The following is a 24,531-nucleotide window of genomic DNA, read 5'->3' on the forward strand; positions in this document are numbered from 1 at the left end:
GGTTAGGCATTGGAATAGTGAGGGGGGGGGAGGGAAGGATACATGGCTTGGGATACAGTTACCTTAAGGGCTTCCTTTTCATATGTCTCCCCCCCTTGTCAAGTCCTTATGCCTTCCAAAACAAGAAATAGTGATTAAGGAGCAACCTGTTTTGGGAATAATTGTCACAGGGAGGCTATCTGGTGCCGAATTTGTGATCGATTCAGTGCCAGCCATTTTTTAATTCCCCTCAGGCCTTTAAAAATAATAATCAATTAACATTCTTCTAACTTGCCTTTTTGCCTTTTATCTGTCTGTCTCCCTTGCTTGCTTGTTCAACTCTTTTACCATATTATTAAAATATTTGCCGTCACCTGCTCTTGGAATATTGCCGAATGGGAAAATAAAACTTTAATCAATGTAACAGAAATTCACAGCAGAAGTGCAGAAGCAGCACGACTCACTCTCACACACATCCTGTTAATGCCACTTCCTGCATGATCCAAAGGAATTCTCAGTGGATCGTGTGAAATCTGCAGAGAAAACCCGCCGTAAGATGCTCACATTGCAGCAGTGAACAGAAACCTGGACCGATGAAACATTTCTACATGAAAGGTAGCACAGCAGGATACCATGGAATGGTCCACGTTACTAAAACTAAGATGGGGAAAAGGTCAAAGTCGTGTGGCAAAGCATCACTGCTAGGGGCCCCTAGTGGGTCATAAGAAGAGCTGGTCTGCTTTGAAAAAAATGAAGCCATCTTATTGGATACATCTGCAAACCTGCCCCTGCTCCTCAGCGCGTAATGCCCCAGGCAGCAGTGACAAAATACAAGCATTAGCATAATCCTAAAGGAAGGAATAAAGGGCATCAGGGTCTTTCAATGCAAGTTAGAGAATTAGAGCTTGGAATGCCCAAGAAGCATTGCTATTGCCCAGAAAGCCCCAACCCATTCCTGAGCCCTGCTAGGATCACAGCACTGGGCAAAGCGGTAGGAGGAATGTCAGGAGGCATTATTAAGCAGTTATTCCCCAGGTGCAAAAAGGGTGCTGGCCCAATTTTCTAAGGAAATGCATCTATTTTATCTCTCTCTCACACACAAGTTTCACTCTGGCAGCTGTCAAAGGGCACTGCCTATCCAAAAGCAAACGGAATGACTGTGGATTATGTTTTGGAACAACACTCCAAAGCTGGCAGGATAATGGTGTAGGTCTTCTTCAGCCCATGACGAAATCCCTGGAGACTAATGGGTTAGAATATGTTGGGTAGATATGAGCTACACCAGAACCATGTCCCATAGGGAAAGCTAAGGTGAATGGCTGAGATGGTGTTCAGTTGCTTGTTTCAAAGTGTTATTGTGCTGGTTTGAAGGTCTGATGGTGGGAGAAGATCATATATTGCGGAGGGTGTTTAAACATATAGGGTTGTATCCAACTAAGCTGACTTGACCCATTAAATTGATGAGTCTTAGCCATGTCTATTAATTTCGGTGGGTCTACTCTGAGTAGGACTAGCACTGAATACAACCTTCTAACAAGCGTCAGGTATTGAAAGTTTGGGAAAGACTTTGATCAGATCACTGCAGATCTTGATGCAGTCAACATTGCTCCAGCTTTGAAAGGAAACACACACCAAATACTGTAAGAATTAAACGAACAACAATAATCGTAACAGTAGATGTGAGCATTATGTTCATTGTCGTTCTGTAGACCCCACGATTTTGCATTTCTGGTAAACCTTCTATAACCAATAAGCTACTCTCATAAAACGACAGAAAGCAGCACGAGAACGCCTTTTAATAATAACTGTTCACGACCTCTTTTCTTCTGATTATTTGAATATTTCTCTGCAAGGAGACACCGTAAGAATGCCTTTTGTTCTTGCCAGCATGCTACCTCTGGAAATAACCCAAGAACAGCAGCGCCTTGGATTTTCTGCTAATTTCAAGCTTCTAATTTGATGCTTTCAGATTCAAATATCATGAAGAGCAGATTTTCATTCCACAATTATTTTATGGCTACATCTTTTTTTTCTTCTTCAATCTTTTGTTTACATTTGGAGAGAAATCTGAAGTATGGCAAGAGGGAGAGAGGAGAGAGGAGAGAAACAAAACACATCCCAACACCTACAAGGATGGCATGCTTTTATTTGTGAAGTTGCCTCCAAAGTCATATAATTACACTGTAACTCCGTGGGAACAATGGTAATTTCACAGCAGTTCATGTTGCTGTTATCACCCTACATCCTGATAACTATGAAATTAATTTGTGGCATCACTGTATGTGTCAGCCATAAGCTGTTCCCTAGGTAACATTATGCAACCACAGAAAAGGAATTTGGTGCAGCAGAATCAGCTGCAGTAGACCATGCATAAATGGAGCATTGCCAGGCATGAACACGCAGCAATGATTTGGCTATCAGTGAAGCTCAGGGCCACAGTTTCACATTTTCAACACCTCACAGCCAAAAGTTGGGGACACAACTGCAACGCCCAAACTCCTATCAAGGATCACTTCCCAACCCCCATGGACACACATGCTATTGAAGGTTCTTCTTGGGATGTGGGCAAAGGACTTCCAGAAGGAGGTTCACTGTAAGATTGGTGCTGCCCATGAACATAAGGGTTGTTGTTTTTTTGCATCATCCACATGATGTCATCAAAATGACATCCTGTACTACCTCTCTTTTTCAAGTGGTGCATCTTCTTCTTTTCAATTTTTTTTTATTGATTTTCCAAATTTATAAACAAACAAACATAAATCCTAACTATAGTTGTTTCACTATTGTTAACATTGTTAGGTGACTTCCTTGAATCTTCCTGGCTGAGTTTCAATGTATATCATTGTAACAGTTTTCCAAAACTAATTTCTCATAAAATTTACTTAGTCAATTAACATCTTTCTTTCTTTTCATATTAACTTTAGACATATTATTCTATAACATCACATATTTAATCCTAAACTAATCTGGTATTTGCAAGTATTTCTATTTAAGTTATCTTAGCATATTTAGCTAAATAGTCTTTAAATTTCATCCATTCCTCCTGGTACTCCTCCTCCTTCTGGTTGCGGACTCTTCCGGTCAGGTTGGCTAGCTCCCAAAAGTCCATCATCTTCATTTGCCATTCCTCCACTGTTGCTTGTGTTTTCCCATTTTTGGCCAACAAAATCCTAGCAGTAGTTGTGGCATACAAAAACAATCTAACATCTTTTTTGGGCAATTCCAAACCTATTATTCCAAGAAGAAAGGCCTCTGGTTTCTTCTTCTTCTTCTTCTTCTTCTTCTTCTTCTTCTTCTTCTTCTTCTTCTTTGGCAATAACTCGTACTCAAATAAGATTGTCTTAGTACAATAGCTTTGTAAACAAGCATTTGGGTTTCCCTGTGAATGTCCTGGTCGTCAAACACTCTGCACTTCAACCGGGAGAAAGCCTCACTCGCAGAGCTCAGGCGGTGCTGAATTTCAGCATCAGTGTCGGCCCTTGTGGAAAGATAACTGCCCAGGTAGGAGAAGTGATCGACATTTTCCAATGTTACACCATTGAGTTGGATTTGTGAAGCTGCAGAGGGGTTGTTTTGTACTTGTTGGTGTAGAATTTTGGTTTTTTGGATGTTGAGAGATAGGCCAAGCTTTTCGTAAGCTTCTGCAAAGATATTTAGGATGGTCTGGAGGTCATCCTCTGAGCGTGCACACACTACGTTGTCATTGGCATACTGAAGCTCTGTGAAGGAAGTTATGGTAACCTTACTCTTTGCTTTCAGCCTGCTCAGATTAAAGAGCTTTCCATCTTTTCGACAAACCAGTAGCATATTCAGGGTAGCATATTCATGGTACCCCATTGGGGGGGGGTCTCAATGGAAGTCTCTGTCCAGAAGCTAAGCATAGGGCAAATGGGTCATAGATCTTCCAGCAGCTGCCTTAGGACAGCCATCTCAGTAGATGAGTGTATTGAGGAAGCCATAATCCTGGGCACAGTTCTGAAAATGTTTCGGCCCACAGGCAGGAGGCTGGGATAGCTACACACCCAATGCCTGAGACAAAATTCCACCTGCATCTGTAATCAATAAAGTTGTGGCCATTTTTAATCCAGGCTGTTGTCTGTTTGAGTTTATTTTATCACACCCGAGTTTAGTCACAGCCTAGGGGAGGATGGCAATGCAAAAGGGACTGCAATTGTCTTACTTATATTTATTAAAGTTATCTTTCATTCTTTCTCCAATAATTGGTGAATGATTTTCATAGACAATCCCCCCAAAAGTTCCCCATTCAGGTAGAGACTGGTCTGAAACCAAGGAGTCTTTAACTCAGTCCTAAGTAATTTTCAGAGTACATAGCAAAAAAGAAAGAAAGCGGGGAGGGGGGACACCTTGCTGCAACATCTTGGTTCAGATTTATATTGCATTGCCAGATGCAAGCTTGTGGATAAAAGAACTATTATTCATATCATGTTAGAAGGGGTATTTTATTCTTTTTTAATATAGAGCCTGCTTTCCTCTGATCTGTAGAAGCAGACTGCTAAAGCTACATTTGGGAGCATTAGAAACTAGGATTACACTCTATTCTTTTATTTTGCCAGTGTCTTCCAGGAAGCGGGGAAAGCAACTGCTGCATTTGTTATACATACAGATTCAGCGGCTTTGCTGGGGATTTTGCTGGTGAGTAAAAGCAACATCTCAATGTCAGCGGCAGCGCTAGTCATCAAAGCAATCCAAGGTGTTGAACAGCCACTGTGATCCACTATATCCAGGGATGAACAAGTTTTGTCATTCGCTGGTTCTGATCTTTATCTCCGACTGATCTGCCTTTTGTGATTGTTACCACAAGGCATAGCCCTAAGACCCCTGACAATGTTCAAATAAAGCCTTTTTTTCCAAATTCAAAAACAAAGCTTTCGCTCAGTTTTAATAGCAGGTGTGAGGTCTTTCGCCGACTTGTGCTAGTTCAATCCAGAAACACATTCTCCATTAAGAACAGGCTTGTGCCACAAGCCAAACTTCACCACTGCTCCCAAGGAAACTGAGAGGGCCCTATTTAATTTTATTATGACACCTGTGAGGACTTCTAAACATTTTCTCAAGCACCCACTTCTAGTTATGATTTAGTGTGTTTTTTTAATTTAGGGATGCTGAACTTGTAGCCCTCCAGACATTGGTAGATTGCAAAAGAATTGCCCTGCTGGATCATGCCTTTGCGAAGCTAGCAAGTAAAAGAAGCACAACTTCACTCTTGTGCTATCCAGAAACTAGTGTTCAGACACACAGTGCTTCCAATACAGGACATAATCATCACCAGGCATGGCCAAACGTGGCCCTCCAGATGTTTTGGGACTACAATTCCCACCATCCCTGACCACTGCTCCTTTTAGCTAGGGATGATGGGAGTTGTAGTCCCAAAACATCTGGAGGGCCAAGTTTGGCCATGCCTGCTCATCACAATATATTCTCCATTAATTTGTTTGAACCCCTATTAAAATCAGCAAAGTTGTTGCTGCTCCCAGTGAGTGCAAATTCCATAGTTTGAACTTCACACCATGTGAAATACCTGCTTTGGTCTGTCCTGAATCTTCTAATATTCAGCTTCACAGGATTGTCAGGGATTGGCTGGATGAGGAAGAGTGGTGGAAGCCACCTGATCAAGAGCCCCCCAGGGAAAGCACAAAGGGAGAGGACTTGGATCCTGGCTCCTGGTGGTGGGAAACCGGCCACACCCCAGATGAGGAGAAGTGTTGGATACTGGGAGCTTGGAGGAGGAAACAGGAAGGTGCCCCAGAACAGGGAAGAGACAGGAATCTGACTTGGCAGCTCCATCTAAGAGCCACCTTGATAGCTTCTCTGATGACAGCCTGCAAAGTGTGTTCTCCTTCTTGGAGAGCACAGGTTGCGGTGGGGTTAACCAGACACCCCCTGTTGATGGGCAAGTTGGTTTGGTTGGCCCAAAGTGTGACTGGACTCTTTGGGTTGCTGGGGAGAGTTTGATGTTGCCAATTTTTGATTGACAGCCTGGGGTGAATATATTCCCTGCGCGCAGCGTTGAGCTTCCTCTTTTCGCTGTGTGCTTCGGATCACCTGCCCACCCTCCCTAATTTTAGGGCGTTTGTGTTTGACCTTGCTATGCCTGTCATGGGTTTGGTGGAGGGGTATGGATTGGCTGTGCCTGCCCCTCCAATGCTGTTGCTGCAAGGGTATTCCATTAAAGGAATCTAGGGGCTCACCATGCTTTTGTCCGCACCCCTGTAAAGGGGGATAGGGCCACGCAAGAGCCCCTGGGAGCATTTGGGGAGAGGTGAGGGTCTGGTACCCAGCTCCATCTACTCCCTATAAAATGTTTTCCCTTACTGACTTCACAGGCTTGTGGACGTCAGTTCTGTCCCTGGGCGGGGACAGGTTGTCGTAACCAATGCCTAAGAAACCACTCACATTGTTTGTATTTTAATAAAATTGTGGCCAAAATTATGCCAAAAACCTTAAACAAAAATTATGGTGTTAAGTGTGAATTTATTTAGGGGTGGCTTGGGGACCTCGACACGCAAGCCGTCCCCCCACTCCCAGAACAAGGCATTTATTGCATGTTTCCGAGCAGAGAGCCAGACAGAAACACAGAGGATCCCTTGGAGGTCGCCATAGATAGAGGGAGGGTCCTGGCACAGAGGGATAGGGAGCAGACGGGACGTTACTGCTTCATCTAGACAGGAGCAACCCTTAATAGTATCCATGTGTTCTCTTTCTGCTTCCTCAGTAAAGAAATTAATTCTAAGTTAGCCAGTGGTTCACTTTCTTTCTCTGATCTGTGAATGACCTGTTCTCCTTGTCGGCTCCCTGACACTGGATATCACCAAGTCCTTAACATGACCTTTCCACCTTTCCAATACTCTTTCTGAAGTGCAGCAACAAAAACTGCACATAGTGCTCCAAGTGCAATTCCCCCAAAGATTTGTACAGTGGTGTTAGGATTTTGCCAGCTTTATTGCCTAATGATCCCTAGCATGTAGCTCACCTTTTTTGCAGCGGCTGCACACTGGGGTCAGCACCATGACTCCATGGTCTCTTGTCTGCAATTTGGTGTCATCAACAAACTTGGAGATCATCCCTAATTCCAAGTTGTTTATGAAGAAGTTAAAAAGCACAAGTCCCAACACCAAACCTTACAGGACCCCCTCTTCTCACATTTCCATTCTGAGAACTTTCCATTAATTCCTACTCTCTTCTTCCTGTTCTAGACCACCTCTGATCCCATGACTAGTCAGTGGTCTTTGGTGGTGAGCTTTATTGACAGTTTTTGAAAATCTAAGCACCGTCTACTGAATCACCCCATCTGTATGCTTGTTTACATGCTTTAAAAAAAAAGCAGTTAGACAGGAGGACATCAGTATAGAAGCCTTGCCACTTGGTCTTCAGCAAGATTTGTTTTTCTGGTTTGCAATTCTACATTTGATAATTCTATCTTTAATAAGATAGCCAGGTCGCACCTCTCATTCAGCTCTCCAGGAGCTGGTCTCTTGAGTCATAACCATTTCTTGTAAAGCGGCCGCATACCATATATTTAGTTGATTATGCACACACTACAAGGTCAGCCCCACACCTACCAGAATTATAAAGACATCCGAATGCCTTCTGCAAAGAAGGCAGAAAAATGGAAAAACGGAAGCATTTTCCATGATGGAGGAAACCTTTTCAAAAATCAGGACAGGTTTCAGTACCACATTAATCTCCCCTCCTCCAACTTGGATTCCTTCAGTAATATTTTCTTCAAGTAACTATTCAAAAGCCAACCAGAACTAAAACTTGCTTCTCAGAAACATCAGCATTGCCAGTGACAAGTAACCTCCTTGGTGTCAAGCCAAAGCTGCTGGAGACATCTTAGATGAACTTTTATTTCCAGACAATGAAACAAATGTGAAGTGTTCTTCAAATCAATGGAAAGGAAAGTAAACAATGTCATCCGCTGCTAAGAGTTATGTGACAATTCAGCACCTATGAGGTTTCTAGAACACATAGAATTTGAGAAGCTAAATAGAGATGGAGCAATTTACTTCTCACTCTGTCAGTCTACAGTAAGCCACACAAATAACTGAACTCTACCCAGTTCTTCTGTAGAACCTATTCAACAGGCACAATGCCATATTTTCTCTCTGGATATGGCTTACCTACCACTGAGACTTTTGTGACAAAGTCCTGCCAGTCTTAACTAGCTTTGCATTAGCTCCCTTAGCTAGGTCTCTCAGGCCATATCTTGTCAGTTGTTCCAGCCCCACTTGTTGCTTGGTGCCATAGCTGTCAACTTACAGATTTGAAAATAAGGGACCAGCAGCCTCGAAAATAAGGGATCAGCAGCCAAAATAAGGGATTTTCCTAGCACAGGTATGTTCAACTTCTGAGCCTCTCCGAGCCAAAGGCAGAAAGCCCAGCCAGCAGCCAAACGAAGCCTCAAGCGGTGGTTCCCACAGCGCAGCAACCCGGCAAAGAGGATGCAGCAAGGAAAACCACCGTCACCGCTCCGCTCCACTGGGAAGTGCTGAGCAAAGGCGAGTCCCCAGGCAACATGGCCAATTTGATCGGCACAAGGCATGCAAGCTCCACCCCCCAGTCGTTCTTAGACTCCTTATTGGGTGAGCAACACAGCCAAGCAACACAGTTGGAGCCTCCCTCCTCCCTGGCCGGCAGGGAGGGAGGGAGAGGAGCTCCTTCCTTTGAAACCCGGGAAATTTAAGGGACGTCATCAATAAGGGACAGCAGCGGGACACGGCACTGGGATAAGGGACTTTCCCGCCAAATAAGGGACAGTTGACAGCTATGCTTGGTGCCCAAACTTGCAGCTTAGCCAGATTCTGGGGAAATTTTGGAATGTTTTGAAATGCTAATTCGTATATTTAAAGGTAGAAGTTTCTAATTCTCCATTAGAAGCCTAACCAGCTTGGTAACTCCATTTTGGAGAGCTACAAATGATACCATCAAACTACTGCTACCACTTTGCCTACTGAGGTTCCTGAGTTGTTAATTAGGGACGGATGAATCCTTCAGTTTCTCATTTTCCCAATCATAAGCTCAGTTCATCACATTTCTGTATCACTTTGCACTTTCATTTTTTAAAAAGCCCTCACATTTTAGTGTACATTTCTTCAAATGTCAGAATACAGTTATGTAGGCATTTTTGCAAGCAATTTCCCCAGTGTAATTCATTTTTTGTGTCATTTTCATTAATATGTTGATTTTTTGTGCGGTTTCCCCTAATAGATGCAATTTTGCACACATTTTTGGCTTGAATAATTGCATTGCAAAATTTGAAGAAGTGCAAGTTTTGAAGAGCAGCTGCATTGTGGTTCGCACATTGTTTTGGGAGTTGCAAATTAACCGGGTTCGCACTACAATGCAAGCTACACAAATTGAATTCCTGCCCCTTCCCTAAGCTTTTATCCAGCAAAGGTGGTTGATCTCAAGATGCTTGAGGACACCTAACTGAGCTGAATTGCAGCTTCAGACTAAAAGTGTCCTTGTCATTGCAACCTTGAGGTCACAGATGGAATGTCCATCTCAATGACCACTCCAGCATGTTCTGTACCTGTAAGGAGCACGTTAGGAGGCCAAGACCCAAACATTAAGAGTGGGGACTTCTATTTTCTTACCAACTATCTTTATATTTTACTGCCATGAATTCTTTTATTCTAATTGACTCTCTTCCTTCCCATCCCCGTCATACTCCTTTTATCCTTGATATAAGACAATTCCAGCCAGCCTTATGCTAAGAGCATGAAATCGCAAGATCATCGCAGTAACTCAGTGTTACAAAGAAGTGCCATTCCTGTTGTGCTGTCCAATTACAAAATAGTAAAGCAGGGATAGTGCACAGCAATGATGTTTTTTTCTATTTGTTTCGGTAAGTTTAGCACAGCAGGAAATGTGGCATTCTCCCTAGATAATGTGTCAAAACCGCAGTTAGAATTTAAGTGCAAATGGAAGTTATCTTAAAGGCTTCATATGTAGGCTAATAACCCCGGTTGCTTAAATGAGATAATTATACCTTACATAATATATTTTACTTCAAGGATTTGGTATCTTCATTTTAATAAAATAATAATTTGCTCTTGGGGGGTGGGGGAGTGCAAATAGCCCTTTTATGTGAAGGCCCTGTAACACTAACGTGCCAGTATATGCTCAGAATTATTATTCTATATAGCTTTCAAAATTTTGGAACCATTCCCCCCCAGCACCTTCAAGATATTCTAGTGAAAACAGGCTTCAACTTTGACTCAAATGATTGAATGGGTAGGTGCTGAAAATCCATCAGCTTGACAGCATTTGCTGTCAATATTTAGAAACGCCACTACAAAGTTAACCATGGAAGACATTAATGGTCTATCTGTGCCCAGGAAAGCCATGTGCAATCAGATTTCACCAAAAGAAACAAACTCCATCCAAATATCATGCCAAGAATGCTCACATTACATATTCAAAATAAATTACTGAAATCAAACACAGAGATTTTGCATAATGCTGCCCTATTTACATAACTTTATCCTCCAATCAATCTCAGATTTTTTTTAGTTATATGGCAAGCATTACATCCTACCTTTCAGCTAAAAAAAAGAAAAAAAGGTCAAGGCATCTAATAACAGTTAAAATAATAAAAAGAGCAGGTGACAATTCATTAACAAACACCATTTAATCAATGGGTAGGCTCATTTGAAAGAAAGCAGTCCATCAGATGAGCTTTGAAACCCTAAATAGTTCGGAGCCAGACTATCACCAGCACTTTGAACTGGGTGCTACTGCAGCTGTTTCAACAACAAAGTCACAGCTAGCATATTCTGGACCAGTTGCAGTTGCTGGACACTCAACACAGGCAGCCCCACACAGAGCACATGGCAGTAGTCCAGACATGATTTAATCAAGGCTCGTAACACCATGGTCACTTCTGTATTTTCCAAGAAAGGGTCAATGGGTAATTAATGGGCACTGCAATTGTTCAAGAGGAGAAGCATGACTGAAACGGCACAAAAACAACAATTTTTAACATATTATAGATATGGCCTGTATTTGTTTGAACACTGTTCAACGTTCCATGCATCTGATAAGGAAGCAAAAGCCATATTACAGACAATTTTGTTGCACATAGTATCACAAGAGGAAGTGCTCAGGTCATCTGAAGCTGACTAGACCTGGCCATGATACTAACCAATTTTCTTGTGAATCAGTTTTCTGCCCACTTAAGTTGTCTTGAGGGTACAGAGTAGCCATGTTGGCTACCCCTAGTATAACACAATACACACAGTATTTGCTTTTGGGTAGTTCCCATCACCAATGGTAATGTTGGCTAGGGTGGATGGGATCTGGAGTCCAACAGCATCTAGAGAGCCACAAATTCCCCATCCCTAATCTAATAGACAGGGACGCGGGTGGCTCTGTGGTCTAAACCACAGAGCCTAGGGCTTGCTGATCAGAAGTCGGCGGTTCGAATCCCCGCGACAGGGTGAGCTCCCATTGCTCGGTCCCTGCTCCTGCCAACCTAGCAGTTCGAAAGCATGTTAAGGTGCAAGTAGATAAATAGGTATCACTCTGGCGGGAAGGTAAACAGCATTTCTGTGCGCTACTCTGGTTCACCAGAAGCAGCTTAGTCATGCTGGCCACATTACCCGGAAAAACTGTCTGCGGACAAACGCAGGCTCCATCAGCCTGTAAAGCGTGATGAGCACCGCAACCCCAGAGTTGGACCTAACGGTCAGGGTCCCTTTACCTTTAATCTAATAGACACCCATAACAATTCTACCGAAACATGTTCTGTTATCAACTATTTGAATAAATACTTCTGTCTTAAATGTCATTGCTAGTATGGAACCCAAGCTCTTGGAAAAGAAATTATTTTTGTATGAAAGCAATATACCTAAACACAAACTAAACCTTTTAAAAGAACTAATTTTTTTTTAAATCCTCTATTTGTCAATATACAGCAGTGCTTGCATTTTTCCATATAATTTGGCACTTCTTGTCAGTCTTGCTCAGGAGAATCTACACAGGATAAGTTGTTTTCTGGGGGTGGGGAAAGAAATCTACTTTTAACAAGGGGCTAAAATGTGGAATTAAGAGATTAATTTTCAATATCTGACTTTTAAAAAATTGCTCTTTGCTAATCCTAGCAAAATTAAAATGTTGATTTCAATAAAGGTTTCTTTAGCACAGAACATTTCTTATAAACAATCTGTTTTAGATTTTCTCAAGTAGCCAAAAGTCAAGGAAACAGAATTTTAATGGCACGGTGTTGACAAAGAGCGAACTACTTCACGTATCTTAGAACACAATAGGAAATATAGTTTAAGTTCTTAAATCACAGGAAAATCACTATGAAGTTACATGCCTAAGATTTAATAAATATAGTGGAGTGCTTTCAACAATCTGCGAGCAAAAACATTCTTAAATAAGATAAAGTAAGTAACATTAGGACTGGTAGCAGTACGTGCTCCATCCGTGCTAGAGAATTTACATAGGCATTGTTGTGGAGCCAAGTGCCAGTGCCCAGGTGCAAGGAGGCTACAAAAGCCGTAAGACACCCAGGAGAAGGGTGATGTAATCAGTAGTGGCTGAAAGAGTGGAGCAGTGTGGGACAGCACTGGGTACCTGGCTTCCTAACATAGAAGTCACTTCCAGTAACCAAGAGGGAGAGGGGCAAGGCAGCAGAGATGGAGTGGTGGTGCCTATCTGATGTTCTCTGACGTTCTCACTGCTGTGTTCCCACTGCACTGGCTTCCCTGCCATCTAATCTCTCACGCTTTTGGTTTGAAAGAGAAATGAAAAGGCAAAATTGCCTATACAGTGGTACCTCGGGTTAAGAACTTACCGTATTTTCGCTCTATAAGACGCACCAGACCACAAGATGCACCTAGTTTTTGGAGGAGGAAAACAAGAAAAATAATATTCTGAATCTCAGAAGCCAGAACAGCAAGAGGGATTGCTGTGCAGTGAAAGCAGCAATCCCCTCTTGCTATTCTGGCTTCTGGGATAGCTGCGCAGCCTGCATTCGCTCAATAAGATGCACACACATTTCCCCTTACTTTTTAGGAGGGAAGAAGTGAGTCTTATAGAGCAAAAAATATGGTAATTTGTTCTGGAGGTCTGTTCTTAACCTGAAACTGTTCTTAACCTGAGGTACCACTTTAGCTAATTGGGCCTCTCACTGCTGCCACATCAATTTCTGTTCTCATCCTGAAGCAAAGTTCTTAACCCGAGGTACTATTTCTAGGTTAGCGGAGTCTGTAACCTGAAGCGTCTGTAAGCCATTGGAGGTGGTGGGGAATCATTAATGTATTTTGTGGATTAATACAGCTCCCTAACATAGTAACAACAACTGAGGGCTATTGTACATGATGAACAACTCAACAAGCCATCCCTGACCTGGGCCACTTCACACGAAAGATGTGCTTTTTCAGAAGTGATTTCTAGCAATGGGGGAGCAGGCAATAAAATGTAACTGCAGTCCCAGCCAGTCTAGAGCACACTGGCAAAGTCGAAGCTCTGGGCAAGGATGGAGATCCTGTAGCCTACCAGATATTGTTGGACCACAACTGCTCCCATCCTTAATCATTGGTCATGTTTCCAGAGCTGATGGGAGATGGAGTGCAGTAACAACTGGAGGGTCATAGGTTCTCCATTCCTGCTTTACGGGTTATTGTTCCTTTAATTAAAAGCTTCCTCCCTGAAGGTTCTCCTCTTTTTATTGCTTCTTCTTCACCAGAACTGGGGTATTAGTGGTGACTGCCTCATAGCTAACCATCTTCTATTCCATGCAGTGGGGAAGGGGAGGTATTAATGAATGACTTCTTTTAATCATGTTTTTTCTTTAACAGAAACAAAAGAATCTACTAGATCCCTTCACAACCCCAACTCGTTTGCACAGGGAACAAAAGATGGCTAATTCAAGGCAGTTCATCACTAATCCTCTTAACTTTTCTGAACTTCAATAAAATAGAAGTCACAGAACCTGGAAGTAGGAATCTACTAATTTATATTGCTGGGGACATTGATTACAGAAGGAATTTGGTCAAGGGAAAAGTTAGCATTTGATGATGTAGCATTGTAGCATCTAAAACTACCATTTTAAATTCCCACTTCGAATTGATAATGGAAAGAAAATGGAATTGCAGCACTAAAGGTTCCTAATGTGGAAGCAACCTCTGATGTGGTTAAAAAGTCTTTGCAAGTGGACTTGAGCCCCTAAGAAAAAGCTTGCCAATCAGTTCTAATATACAGTGGTACCTCGGGATGCAAACAGGATCCATTCCGGAGTCAAGACACAATGGCACATCTGCGTGTGCGTGGGTCGCATTTTGTCGCTTCCGTGCATGCGCATGACATCATTTTGAGCGTCTGCGCATGCGCGAGTGGCAACACCCGGAAGTAACATGCTCCGTTACTTCCGGGTTGCCGCGGAGCGCAACTCGAACGTCCTCAAACCGAAGCACATTCAACTCGAGGTACAACTGTACAAAGATTTTTTTTTTCTAAAAAGAAAAATTAAAGGGGGGAAACACACAACTGGTGCTCTGACATTCCATCCATATTTTGTGAGAAATCCATTTGCAAGGATTTGCAAGCAAGAAAGTAAGATTTTTTTACAGGTTTTCCAAAATTTGGCATTTCATCCACCTCAAACTATGCCTTGAATTTCATTACTAATTACTACAATATCAGTGGTGGCAATTATAATAATATCATTGGACAACAAGCAGGCTGCTTTTGCTTGCAGCACAAAATAGCAGCCCTGCGAGTAACATAAAGCATTGCTGCACTATATAAAGCAACATGATTACCAGGTGTAACTTGCAATTAAACTTTACAGGCTCGCACACACATAAAAAAGCCTAAGTGTTATAAATATATTTCTTAATATAACGGAGATTTACACCCCCCCCCTTGTGTTTTGTTTTGAAGAGTCCAGTACAATATAGCAGCTGAGGTGTGTGTGTTTGCTTGTTTGTTTGGAACAAAACAAGTCTGTTAAAAGAAATGTCTGCAAGTTGAGACACTTCAATGGGCATTTCCACAGAATTCAATAGAAGTTTATAACTGCCAGTTCTGACCATGTATAATGTGTAACCTTAGGTCAGTTAAAATTAAAGAATTTTGGTTTATTTGAGACAGGTGATTGAAGGAATGTTCAAGGGAAATCACAGTCTCTCCACACTCCCCTATTCCCCCTTCACTACAGTATTCTCTAAGGAGGAAGGCCTGCTCTCCGATTTATCTCTGCAGCTCACAGAGTAAATTAAAATTCCCAACTGGAAAAAAATGAGAAATTACAGATGAAATCTTGGACAATATAAAGTACAGAACCGCCTAAGCCTATACAATCTTATAAGCCCATATGAAGTTGAGAAAACAACTCAACATAAACATTCTGTGTCAACGGTGGCATAAAGGAGACTACTTCATCAAATATCAATCTTGCAATCAAGCTCAAAACAAGACTTTTATGGGCGTCCTGATTTATACTTTAAATATATTTAAGGCAGTGCAATCACTTTTCTAAAGCCCTGGAGATAACCACCATTGTGGAATACTGTGACAAGATATTCCCTTTGAGTTATTCTGCAACTAGAAACCATATGGCTCTCTATTTCAAAGCTACACTGATCGTTTGGGGAGTGTTTGCAAAATCAGATAAAAAAAACAAAACACACGAGCACACTGAAGCAATATGTTATTGGACTACAACTCTGATCATACCTGGCCATAGACTAAACTGGCTGGGGGGATGGGATTAGTGGTCCAACTCCATCTGGGGAAATTAGGTTGAAGAACATTGCTCTAGCACGTGTGTGCTATAACTAGCAACTAAAACATCAGATAAAGCCAGCTCTAAAATCTATTGCAGCTATATTAGTAATCAAAGTAAACATTTTAACACTTCAAGACTGCAACTGTCTCTGTGGTACCCTCTCTACTTTCCCATCTATACAAAACCTGTGATGTGGCTGGCTATCCACCTCCAGTCCACAGAGCAGCTTTGGTTTAAGAAAAGAAATTCTGTGCACACCAGAATTTTGGCACTTCTCGTTTTTTCCCCTTCTTCTCCTTAAAAAGCAGTTGCACAAACTTATGTCTTTTAACATTAGGCTCATCACAGGCACGTTGACTAGATATGGTAATGCACATCCTTGTTTTCCTGCAAATAACCAATGCAGTACTACCGGACATTTTCATTACAGTATACATGCACTGGCCTCTGTCCCTCCACCGCTACCCTTACTGCTTAGCTTCTGTAATAGTTTATTCCAGGGTGAAGAAACCTGCTTTAGGATGCACCATAAGGGAGTGAGAATACGAAAGTAGGAACTGATATCTGAATGGTAAAGTGATACAGTGGTACCTCAGGTTAAGAACTTAATTCGTTCTGGAGGTCCGTTCTTAACCTGAAACCGTTCTTAACCTGAGGTGCCACTTTAGCTAATGGAGCCTCCCGCTGCTGCTGCACTGCTGCCACATTTTTGTTCTCATCCTGAAGCAAAGTTCTTAACCCGAGGTACTATTTCTGGGTTAGCAGAGTCTGTAACCTGAAGTGTCTGTAACCTGAAGTGTCTGTAACCCAAGGTACCACTGTACTTTAAAGCTGGGATAGGGGGGGAAATTGGGTTCCACTTCACACTTAAAAATGTAACAAGCAATTTAAGTAATCTGTAGATACAGCTACTGGAAGCAACTTCAGTGACCGTGACAGCTGAAAAACGCACAGATGGTGGCTATCCCCGGACATAACAAGTCATGGCCCAGTTCGCAAGTAATGCTAAGCTAAATAATGTCCTAGCTTGAATGCATTAAATTATGGCATCTTTCCAAATTCTCCTGCTGCTGGGCTAAGTTTGGCTTAGTGGTACATTCAAAACCAAGCTCAAGGTTTTTCTCCCCTGACAAACTGGGAGTGGTAAGACAATAACAAACCTTGACTACAACTTGTGGTTTGTCTGGAATGAGACAAGCCACAAACCCAGGTTCAAATGTACCATTAGAGCCAAATTATGGCTTAGCTTCAGGTAGCATGGTAGCAGGACCACCGGGAGAGGAACAAAGTGGATGGGGTTTCTGTTATGAATACCCACATGCTCAGATAGCCATGGTTTGGCTTAGTGCTATGTACAATCTGGACCCATGTTTGGGGAGAAGAGAAGTGGGGAAGAGGATAAGCATGCAGAGGCAGAGAAAGAATTATGGGTGGAGGAGTGTCATAATTCTGCTATCCTCTGGATACCCTGGAAAATTCACCAGGCCAAACCTGCTGTAACCTGGAATCTGTGCAATGAAGCAAACTGAGTGCTGAATAGGACACAACCGTAAGCAGCCTGAGGAAACTCCATCAACCAAAAGCAAGTCTATGGTGAGAGACCTGGGAGATGTCAAGAGGGTTCCAGGAACTCTCTTCTTCATTGTGAGATTCTGGAGTTGATCTATGAGTTTATCTGGACCCCGGGTGAGAACCAGAATACCTGAGTGGAGTCCTGCATGAGAGCCAGGAGGCTAAGATGTGTAATAACTACTAATTATTTTATAATATTAGTTGCTGCTGTTGTTTGAGCTTTCTGTCCAATGCCTAGAGACATTTCCTACATATTAAGCTATATAGAAATGGTCTAAGGAGCTAAATAAATGTGTTGCACTCTCAATGTGAGTGGAAACCATCAGAGCACACAAAATGGGAAAAGATCTTGGATGGGTGTATCAGCTTTTCATTCACAAAATAGTTTCAGTGGCCATAGTATTTGTACTGGTGTATTTGCCGGACATCCTTGCAATGCTGGCTTAAGATCCCCATCACCTTTAATATGTCCCATCCCATGTCCTGGGACCTGAGTGAATAAGCAGAGCTGTACGAACTCCTGCGATCATAAAAGTGGAAAATCAAGAAAAGCACTTTCTCTCTTTGAATGGAGGAGGTCATTCATTTTCACATACAGTAGTATAATCCCATTAAAGTCTAATAGAAAAGAAATTACATGGGCTGCTATATCCTGAAAATTAAATACAAATTAGGAGCAAAAAAACCACAAACGCATAAAGAAAGAAAGAAATCGCTGTACAATTTCCTTAATACTTGCACAATTTGGATGAACAATCTTCATTCATTCACACAGTTTAGTATAAATATAAAACAAGGCACCCCCTTAAGCATTTTTAGTAACAAATTAAACATTTGCGTTTTTTAGTGTGCAGAGAGGCTTAGCATTCGCGCAGCTTCAAAACCAAAGTACAGCCTCAAGGGAAGCCTCTCCGCTGACAAATTAATACCTTAGAGAATAGAGCTGAATGGTGGCAATGAACTCATTTGTTCCCCCAATAATGAAGAATGACTCTTTCTTTACCACATCTGTGACTGTTGCCATGGTGACCCAGACTTACCTCATTGCTTCTCGAAGTGCTCCTCGCTCACCAAGAGTCGTGTGCTTGATGTCATCAAAATTATTTTCCAGCTTCTCACAGTTCTGCAACAACAATAATAATAAAAAAACAGGAGAATCCACATTAAAAAAGCGGGATTTCCAAGTTGGGTGAAGCCCTCATTCTAGTTAGATAAATTGCCCACATTCACTCTCAGTGCAAACATAGCTGATTATATTGATTACATATTCACACAAATTACTCATTTTTGCTTTTAATTGCATAGGAGTAATTAAAAATGACACTGTGAACTCAGCAACAAAGTACGAAAGAAGCTTATGATATGGTTGCCATGGCAATTCTCTTATCAACATTCCATAATGTGAGAGATAAAATTTCCTCCTATCGGTTTTGTTCCCGCAACCCAAGCAAGAAGAACAAATGTGTATTATCTTTTTTGTGTGTGTCATTTTCCAATGAAAGAGGTGCCATCAGATAGACCCAATAAAGATGCATATGTTTATTGCATGCGAAGGAAATGCCTTAAATATAACGATAACGAATCATGTTTTGTACTGATTCAGCGGGAGCAAGTGTCCAGGAAGACCAAAAACTCTAAATTCCAAAAGTTATTACAGAGCACCTGATTTGCTGAAACTGCCACCAACTAACTTTATTTCATTTAAACATACACACACACTTGAAAGCAAGATGCAATAAATTCAATATCTGATGAGTGAAGAGAAAGCTCTGTAAGGCCCTGTCTGGACAGTAGCTCTAAAGCAGTATCACACCAGTTTAAACAGTTTAAACAAGGCTCCCCCCCCCCCCAAGAATCCCAGGAGCTGTGGTTTGTCAATGGTGCTGAGACCGTTTCCCTCACAGAGCTACAATTCCCAAAGTTCCCTGGAAAGAGGAATTTATTATTAAACCACTCTGAGAACTGGAACTCCGTGAGGGGAATAAGGGTCTCCTTTTGCGATGAGATCCTAGAGTTTGACATTACAGAGCAACACTGCTCCCCATCCCAAAACATAATCAGACTCTCAGGTATGAGCAGAAAATCAATGTTTAATGATTTCAGGTACACTGTAGAATTATTGCAGAAACAGAGAACGGCTATAACCCCTTCATAAACAAGCAAACATGATCTCCCCTAATCAGAATATGTATGTGTGGTATATTTGCAATACGGATCTTCATAATAATCCCCAGAAAATTTCCAATCTCCTCTCTTCAGTATTAAAACTGTGGCATTTTATACCATATCATATCATATATCATATGATAGCTATCTACACACATACACACAGATAGAGAGAGAGTGTGTGTATATATACACACGCACACTGTATATATATCAGTATATATATCAGTAAACGAGGAGAATTAAGACTAAAAGAGCTTATCTTTTATTTCTTATTTATTTATTATTAAATATTAAATATTTAATTAAATTTAAAAAATTAAATATTATTTATTTATTTATCTAATCTCACTGTATACAAGTTGTACAAGTGACAATAAAGTATTTCAATACACACACACACACACACAAAACACAAACATATATATATGATAAATTTGTATGCTTTGCAGCCCTATAAAGTTTCCATAACTGTAAACTATGAGTGACATCTAAAATGAGTCTTGAAATGAATAGGTGACATCCTAGACATGTACAAGAAAAGCAAACTACTGCATGGATTGCAAGTTTCAACAAGGCCTCATTCTCAAGACAGCTTCTTTGGATGGCAGCAACATGGAGAGAAAAGTCATTTAGAAGGTTTGGAGTGAGAAATCCTTCCTGTGGCCACCATTCATGACCCCCGTCAAACTTAGGAGCCCGATTGCACTCAACAGATTCAGTGTGAGAGAAACATTTGCCCCTATGGGATCGGGACAGTCTACATGGTTTATTCAGGCAGTGAAACTGAACAGGCCATCCCTGTCAGCTCACCAGTTTAATGAGTTGAGGTTTTATGCTGCGAAATAGCAAAATCTTTGAAGAAGGGGTGGCACCTTAAGTCCAGCAACCTTATTATTCCTATCCCTTTTTTTTTACTAATGGAAGGCAATGACAGCACCTTACAAAATGAAGAACATCTAAGCAGAAGCACATCAATAATAATCCGAGCTAGAAAATCAAGCATTGAAACAGCCCAGATTGTTAAAACGGAAAACAAAACAAAAACCCAATGCAGCTTTTTAAAGCAGTCAACAATAATCTCAAAGCTAGGAGCCACAATTATATTTTCAAAGCAAATTAAAACAAAAGGGTCTTTGCAAGCCTGGTCCTACCATTTAGTTAATTTGGGATATCATGGAAGGGCAGAAAATTGCTCCATGGTTTATTATCTTTGTATTCTTACTGCCAAGAAGGCAGAGAGAGAGAGACACACGTGATATTCTGTCCCATTTTTTGCAAAAATAGTTTGGCCAGCTGTGGGCACTGTACATCTTCACCTCAGCAGAGGAAAGGGTGCCATTTATTCCTCTATCGCAGGCACCAAAATTTCTCAGGCGAGCTCTCATCTTCAGTCATTACCCACAACCAACCAACAAAGGAGTGAGGTGGCAGATTTCAACTGTCAAGGATTTCCACAGCCTCCATGCTGTCCCTGAAAATATCCTGTCTGAACAAAGGTGCTGCTATTTACATTTTGGAAATACACAAGTTTATTTAAAGTTATTGATTAAAACAACAACAACAGAATTTAACAACAGCAAAAGATCTGAAATTGGTTGATAGCTCTGAAACATTTCTCCGCAAATTTTAGTACAGCAACCCAAAAACATCCATAAGGCGTCTTCCCATTTCTATTCCTTTATTTGCGTTTTATGATTCTTTATAAAGTGTGTTCTCCCTCATGGAGAGCACAGGTTGCAGGCGGGGCTGACAAGACACCTCACTGTTCCTAGGCAAATAGTTTGGCCATCCTGTAAGCAGGGGCGGGCTGTTACTGGGGAAATCTAGATATTTCCATTTGTTGATTGACATCCCTATTTGTTAAATACAATGCTCGCAGCGAGGAACTTCCTCTTTTCGCTGCTTACTTCGGATCACCCGCCCTCCCTTCCCTAATTTTAGGCTGTTTGCTTGACCTTGCTATGCCTGTCATGGGGTCGTCTGCTTTGGGGCAGGGGCCTGGTAGGAATTTTGTCCATTTGGCTGATTAGTGTGTGCCACTTGGTTTTTGCCTACTGCGAAGCAAATTGTCACAACTTGTAAGGTTTGCGGTTAGGCATTGGTCTTGGAATTGGTTGGTGGAGGGGTATGGATTTGGCTGTGCCTGCCCCTCCAAAATGCTGCTGGTGGTGGAGGGGTATGGATTCGGCTGTGCCTGCCCCTCCAAAATGCTGCTGGTGGTGGAGGGGTATGGATTCGGCTGTGCCTGCCCCTCCAAAATGCTGCTGCTGCTGAAGGGTTTTACCGTTAAAGGAACCCAGGGGCTCCCCCATGCTTTTGTCCGAAACCCCCTGGCAAGGGGATAGGGCCACGCAAGCCCCTGGGAGCATGCTGGGGAGAGGTGAGGCATGGTTCCCAGTCCCATCTCTCTCCCCAGGTGACTTACCCTTCCTGACTTCGCGGGGGGGGGGGTGCGAATGTCAGAGCTGTCCCCGTGCGGGGGCAGTTAGTGCTACCAATGCCTAAGCAACCACTCACATTGCTGTAATTTGAATAAAGTTGTGGCCAAAATTATGCCAAAAACCTTAAACAAAAATTGTGTCAATTGTGTTTTTCTTTGGGGGGGGGTGTCTTGGGGACCTCGACACGCAATATTTAGACGCATGGTCCAATCTGTGTTCTAAATGTGTTCTGCCTAGAAGAGGATGGTACACATGTATTTACATAATGTCGCCCACTCTGCCAATCCTGCAGCCATTTCCTAATGATGCCCTGTCTTTGGCTATTGTGAAATTATGACAGATAGCTCGGTTCTTTGAAAGACAAACATGAATGAAAATAATTACCCAAGCCCCTTTATATCACTTTATTAAAAAGGCCTTATCAACTTGCCCAGCTAACGTCAAAATTAGCTTGTTATAACTTTTGAGATAATGCTACAGACATTTTAATATACACTATTAAACATCATGCTACTCTACTGACACTGCTAAGACATAATTACCAAATCAGCAAAGGATATTTGAAGCAAGGCTGTGTTAGGAGTTCTTTTCTTTCATCTCTTTTTCAAGGAATCTGCAAGGCCATTTTTTAAAAAATAAATCACACATTAGTTCTGTCCTCTGTTTAGTCTCATATGTTTTCTGTTCCTCATCAGCAATATATTATTCTTTGTAAAGGCTGCAGGAAGACTACTCGTCTGCCTTTACTCTTTGCAACCAGAAGATAGAGTTGGTTCCATTTGACAATATTTAGTGTTTTTTATATTGATGAACAACTATGGCTGCATTTGTGCACAAAGTAATAATATAAAATGCAAAAAAAGCAGCCTGCTGCCTTACTGAATTCTCAAACATACTGGAGAAAAAACCTTCCTGAGAGAGTTGACGCAAGAAACAGTTTTCAAAACTAGGTAGTGACAAGTTATTCCAAGGACTATTTTGTAAAGAATAACACCAACAACAAAACCCTCTGCAGTCTTCTACCCTAAGGTATAATAGCACCAATGGTAAAAAGAAGCAGGAGGAGGCATCTCTAAATCAAACTAAACACTGAGTCTGAAATTGTTTCATTGGGGCAAAAAGTTGCAAAAGACTGGTGACATTTAAAGCAACTGCAACAGCCACGAACCGGTGCAGATACTGAACACCAGAGTCATTTCAGAAGGTTGCAAATCTGACAGCTCGTGTAAGGAGGAATAAACATGGCCTGACTCCATCCTTCTCTATGGATCAAAAAAAGAGAGCATCCTACATGTTGTCACAGCTGTCCCCATAATTTACTTTTGTTGACCACCACTGTTCAAATGCATTCATTTGAGGTAAAAACGCCATAATGCACAGGAAAAGTCTATTCCACTCTTCTGGTTTCCTGTTCCACAAACCTTCTTATGTAGCTCCACCCAGTTCCAACATGTGCAGTGGTAAACAGGGAGGATATTTACACACACACTGCCCAAGCTGCACTATCCTTACTCACTTAAAATTAAAAGTTTCTAACATGAATGGGAACTATATTGTGCAGGTGTCAGAAGGGACCAGGGGCAGGTGCTATCTCAGTTCTCTACTGTGTGTACATAACTCTGCATGTACTAGATTCAGGTAGGTAGCTGTGTTGGTCTGACACAGTCAAAATAAATTTTTTTTAAAAGTCCAGTAGCACCCGCATGTCCTGTATATAGGATTCTGATACTGTACACAGCTGGCTAAGTCCTCTCCTCTCCAGAGTTTTTCCTAAGCAAACTGAGACTGTGCCTGCATGAAGCTAACTTCTCCTCTGCCTCTTCATGCCACTCCTGGTTCTGGGAGACTAGGGAGAGGGGCGTTTGTCACAGCAGGATGAGGAGACACCTGCGCTTCTTCACCAGCTGGACTCATCTCTGCCTCTTGGCCTCCCTCTTTTCCTGCTCCAGCTTCTGCCTCTGATTCTGGACTTCTGATTTCTGCCACAGATTCCTCCTGCTCACTACGCCCTGTTACCTCTTCAGCTTATGACACCTCCTCTCAGTCTTCTCCTTCTGACCACTCAACATTGTCCCACCAACAATCCCCACGCTCTCAGCCTTCTTCCCTTGGGAGTTCCCCAGTTGGTTCCTCCCACCAGTCCTTTGCGATCAACCAGTCTGTGACGTGCTGCCAATCCACAGGTAGGTTACTGGGGAAAGGGTGGGGTGTTTCAACAGCAAGCCACACATTCATCATCATGCCTAACTTGGCCCTATGACACTTCCAAGACAAGGAGATAAAAAGTAATTAATTCCCAGTTTTTAACAGCAATTAAAGTAGAAAATGAAAACACAGGCGGAGGGGGACATTTTGGTGGCTTTCTGCCAAGTTATTTCCTGCGGGTCTCGATAAGGTCTAAAAGTTTCAACTGTGGTGGAATAATTATACGGTATTTATATCTTATCTCTCTTAACAGTTCTGTAATGCTGTATGATACCAAACCACACAACTCCGAGGTTTATGATAGCAAAGCAAATACAACAGAGAAACAATTACAAAGTAAACGTTGGGGGTGTCAGAGAGAAAAGACACTAAAAGTCGTGGTCTGTTTGCCTATTTGAAACACCT

At 41.9% G+C, this 24,531-nt stretch overlaps 1 protein-coding gene across 6 annotated transcripts in view; it reads right to left on the reverse strand.

Annotated features, from left to right (window-relative positions):
* DPYD (dihydropyrimidine dehydrogenase) overlaps positions 1–24,531 on the reverse strand; it is a 512,239-nt gene that overhangs the window by 425,900 nt on the left and 61,808 nt on the right. For all 6 annotated transcript variants that reach the window (XM_083620602.1, XM_083620600.1, XM_083620601.1 and 3 more), the window contains exon 3: positions 18,352–18,434. In XM_083620602.1, coding sequence (XP_083476728.1) covers positions 18,352–18,434 — 83 coding nt within the window. The remainder of the gene's footprint in view (positions 1–18,351; positions 18,435–24,531) is intronic.

This window comes from Podarcis filfolensis, assembly GCF_964270895.1.
Source record: "Podarcis filfolensis genome assembly, chromosome: 6".
NCBI classification, from domain to species: domain Eukaryota; kingdom Metazoa; phylum Chordata; class Lepidosauria; order Squamata; family Lacertidae; genus Podarcis; species Podarcis filfolensis.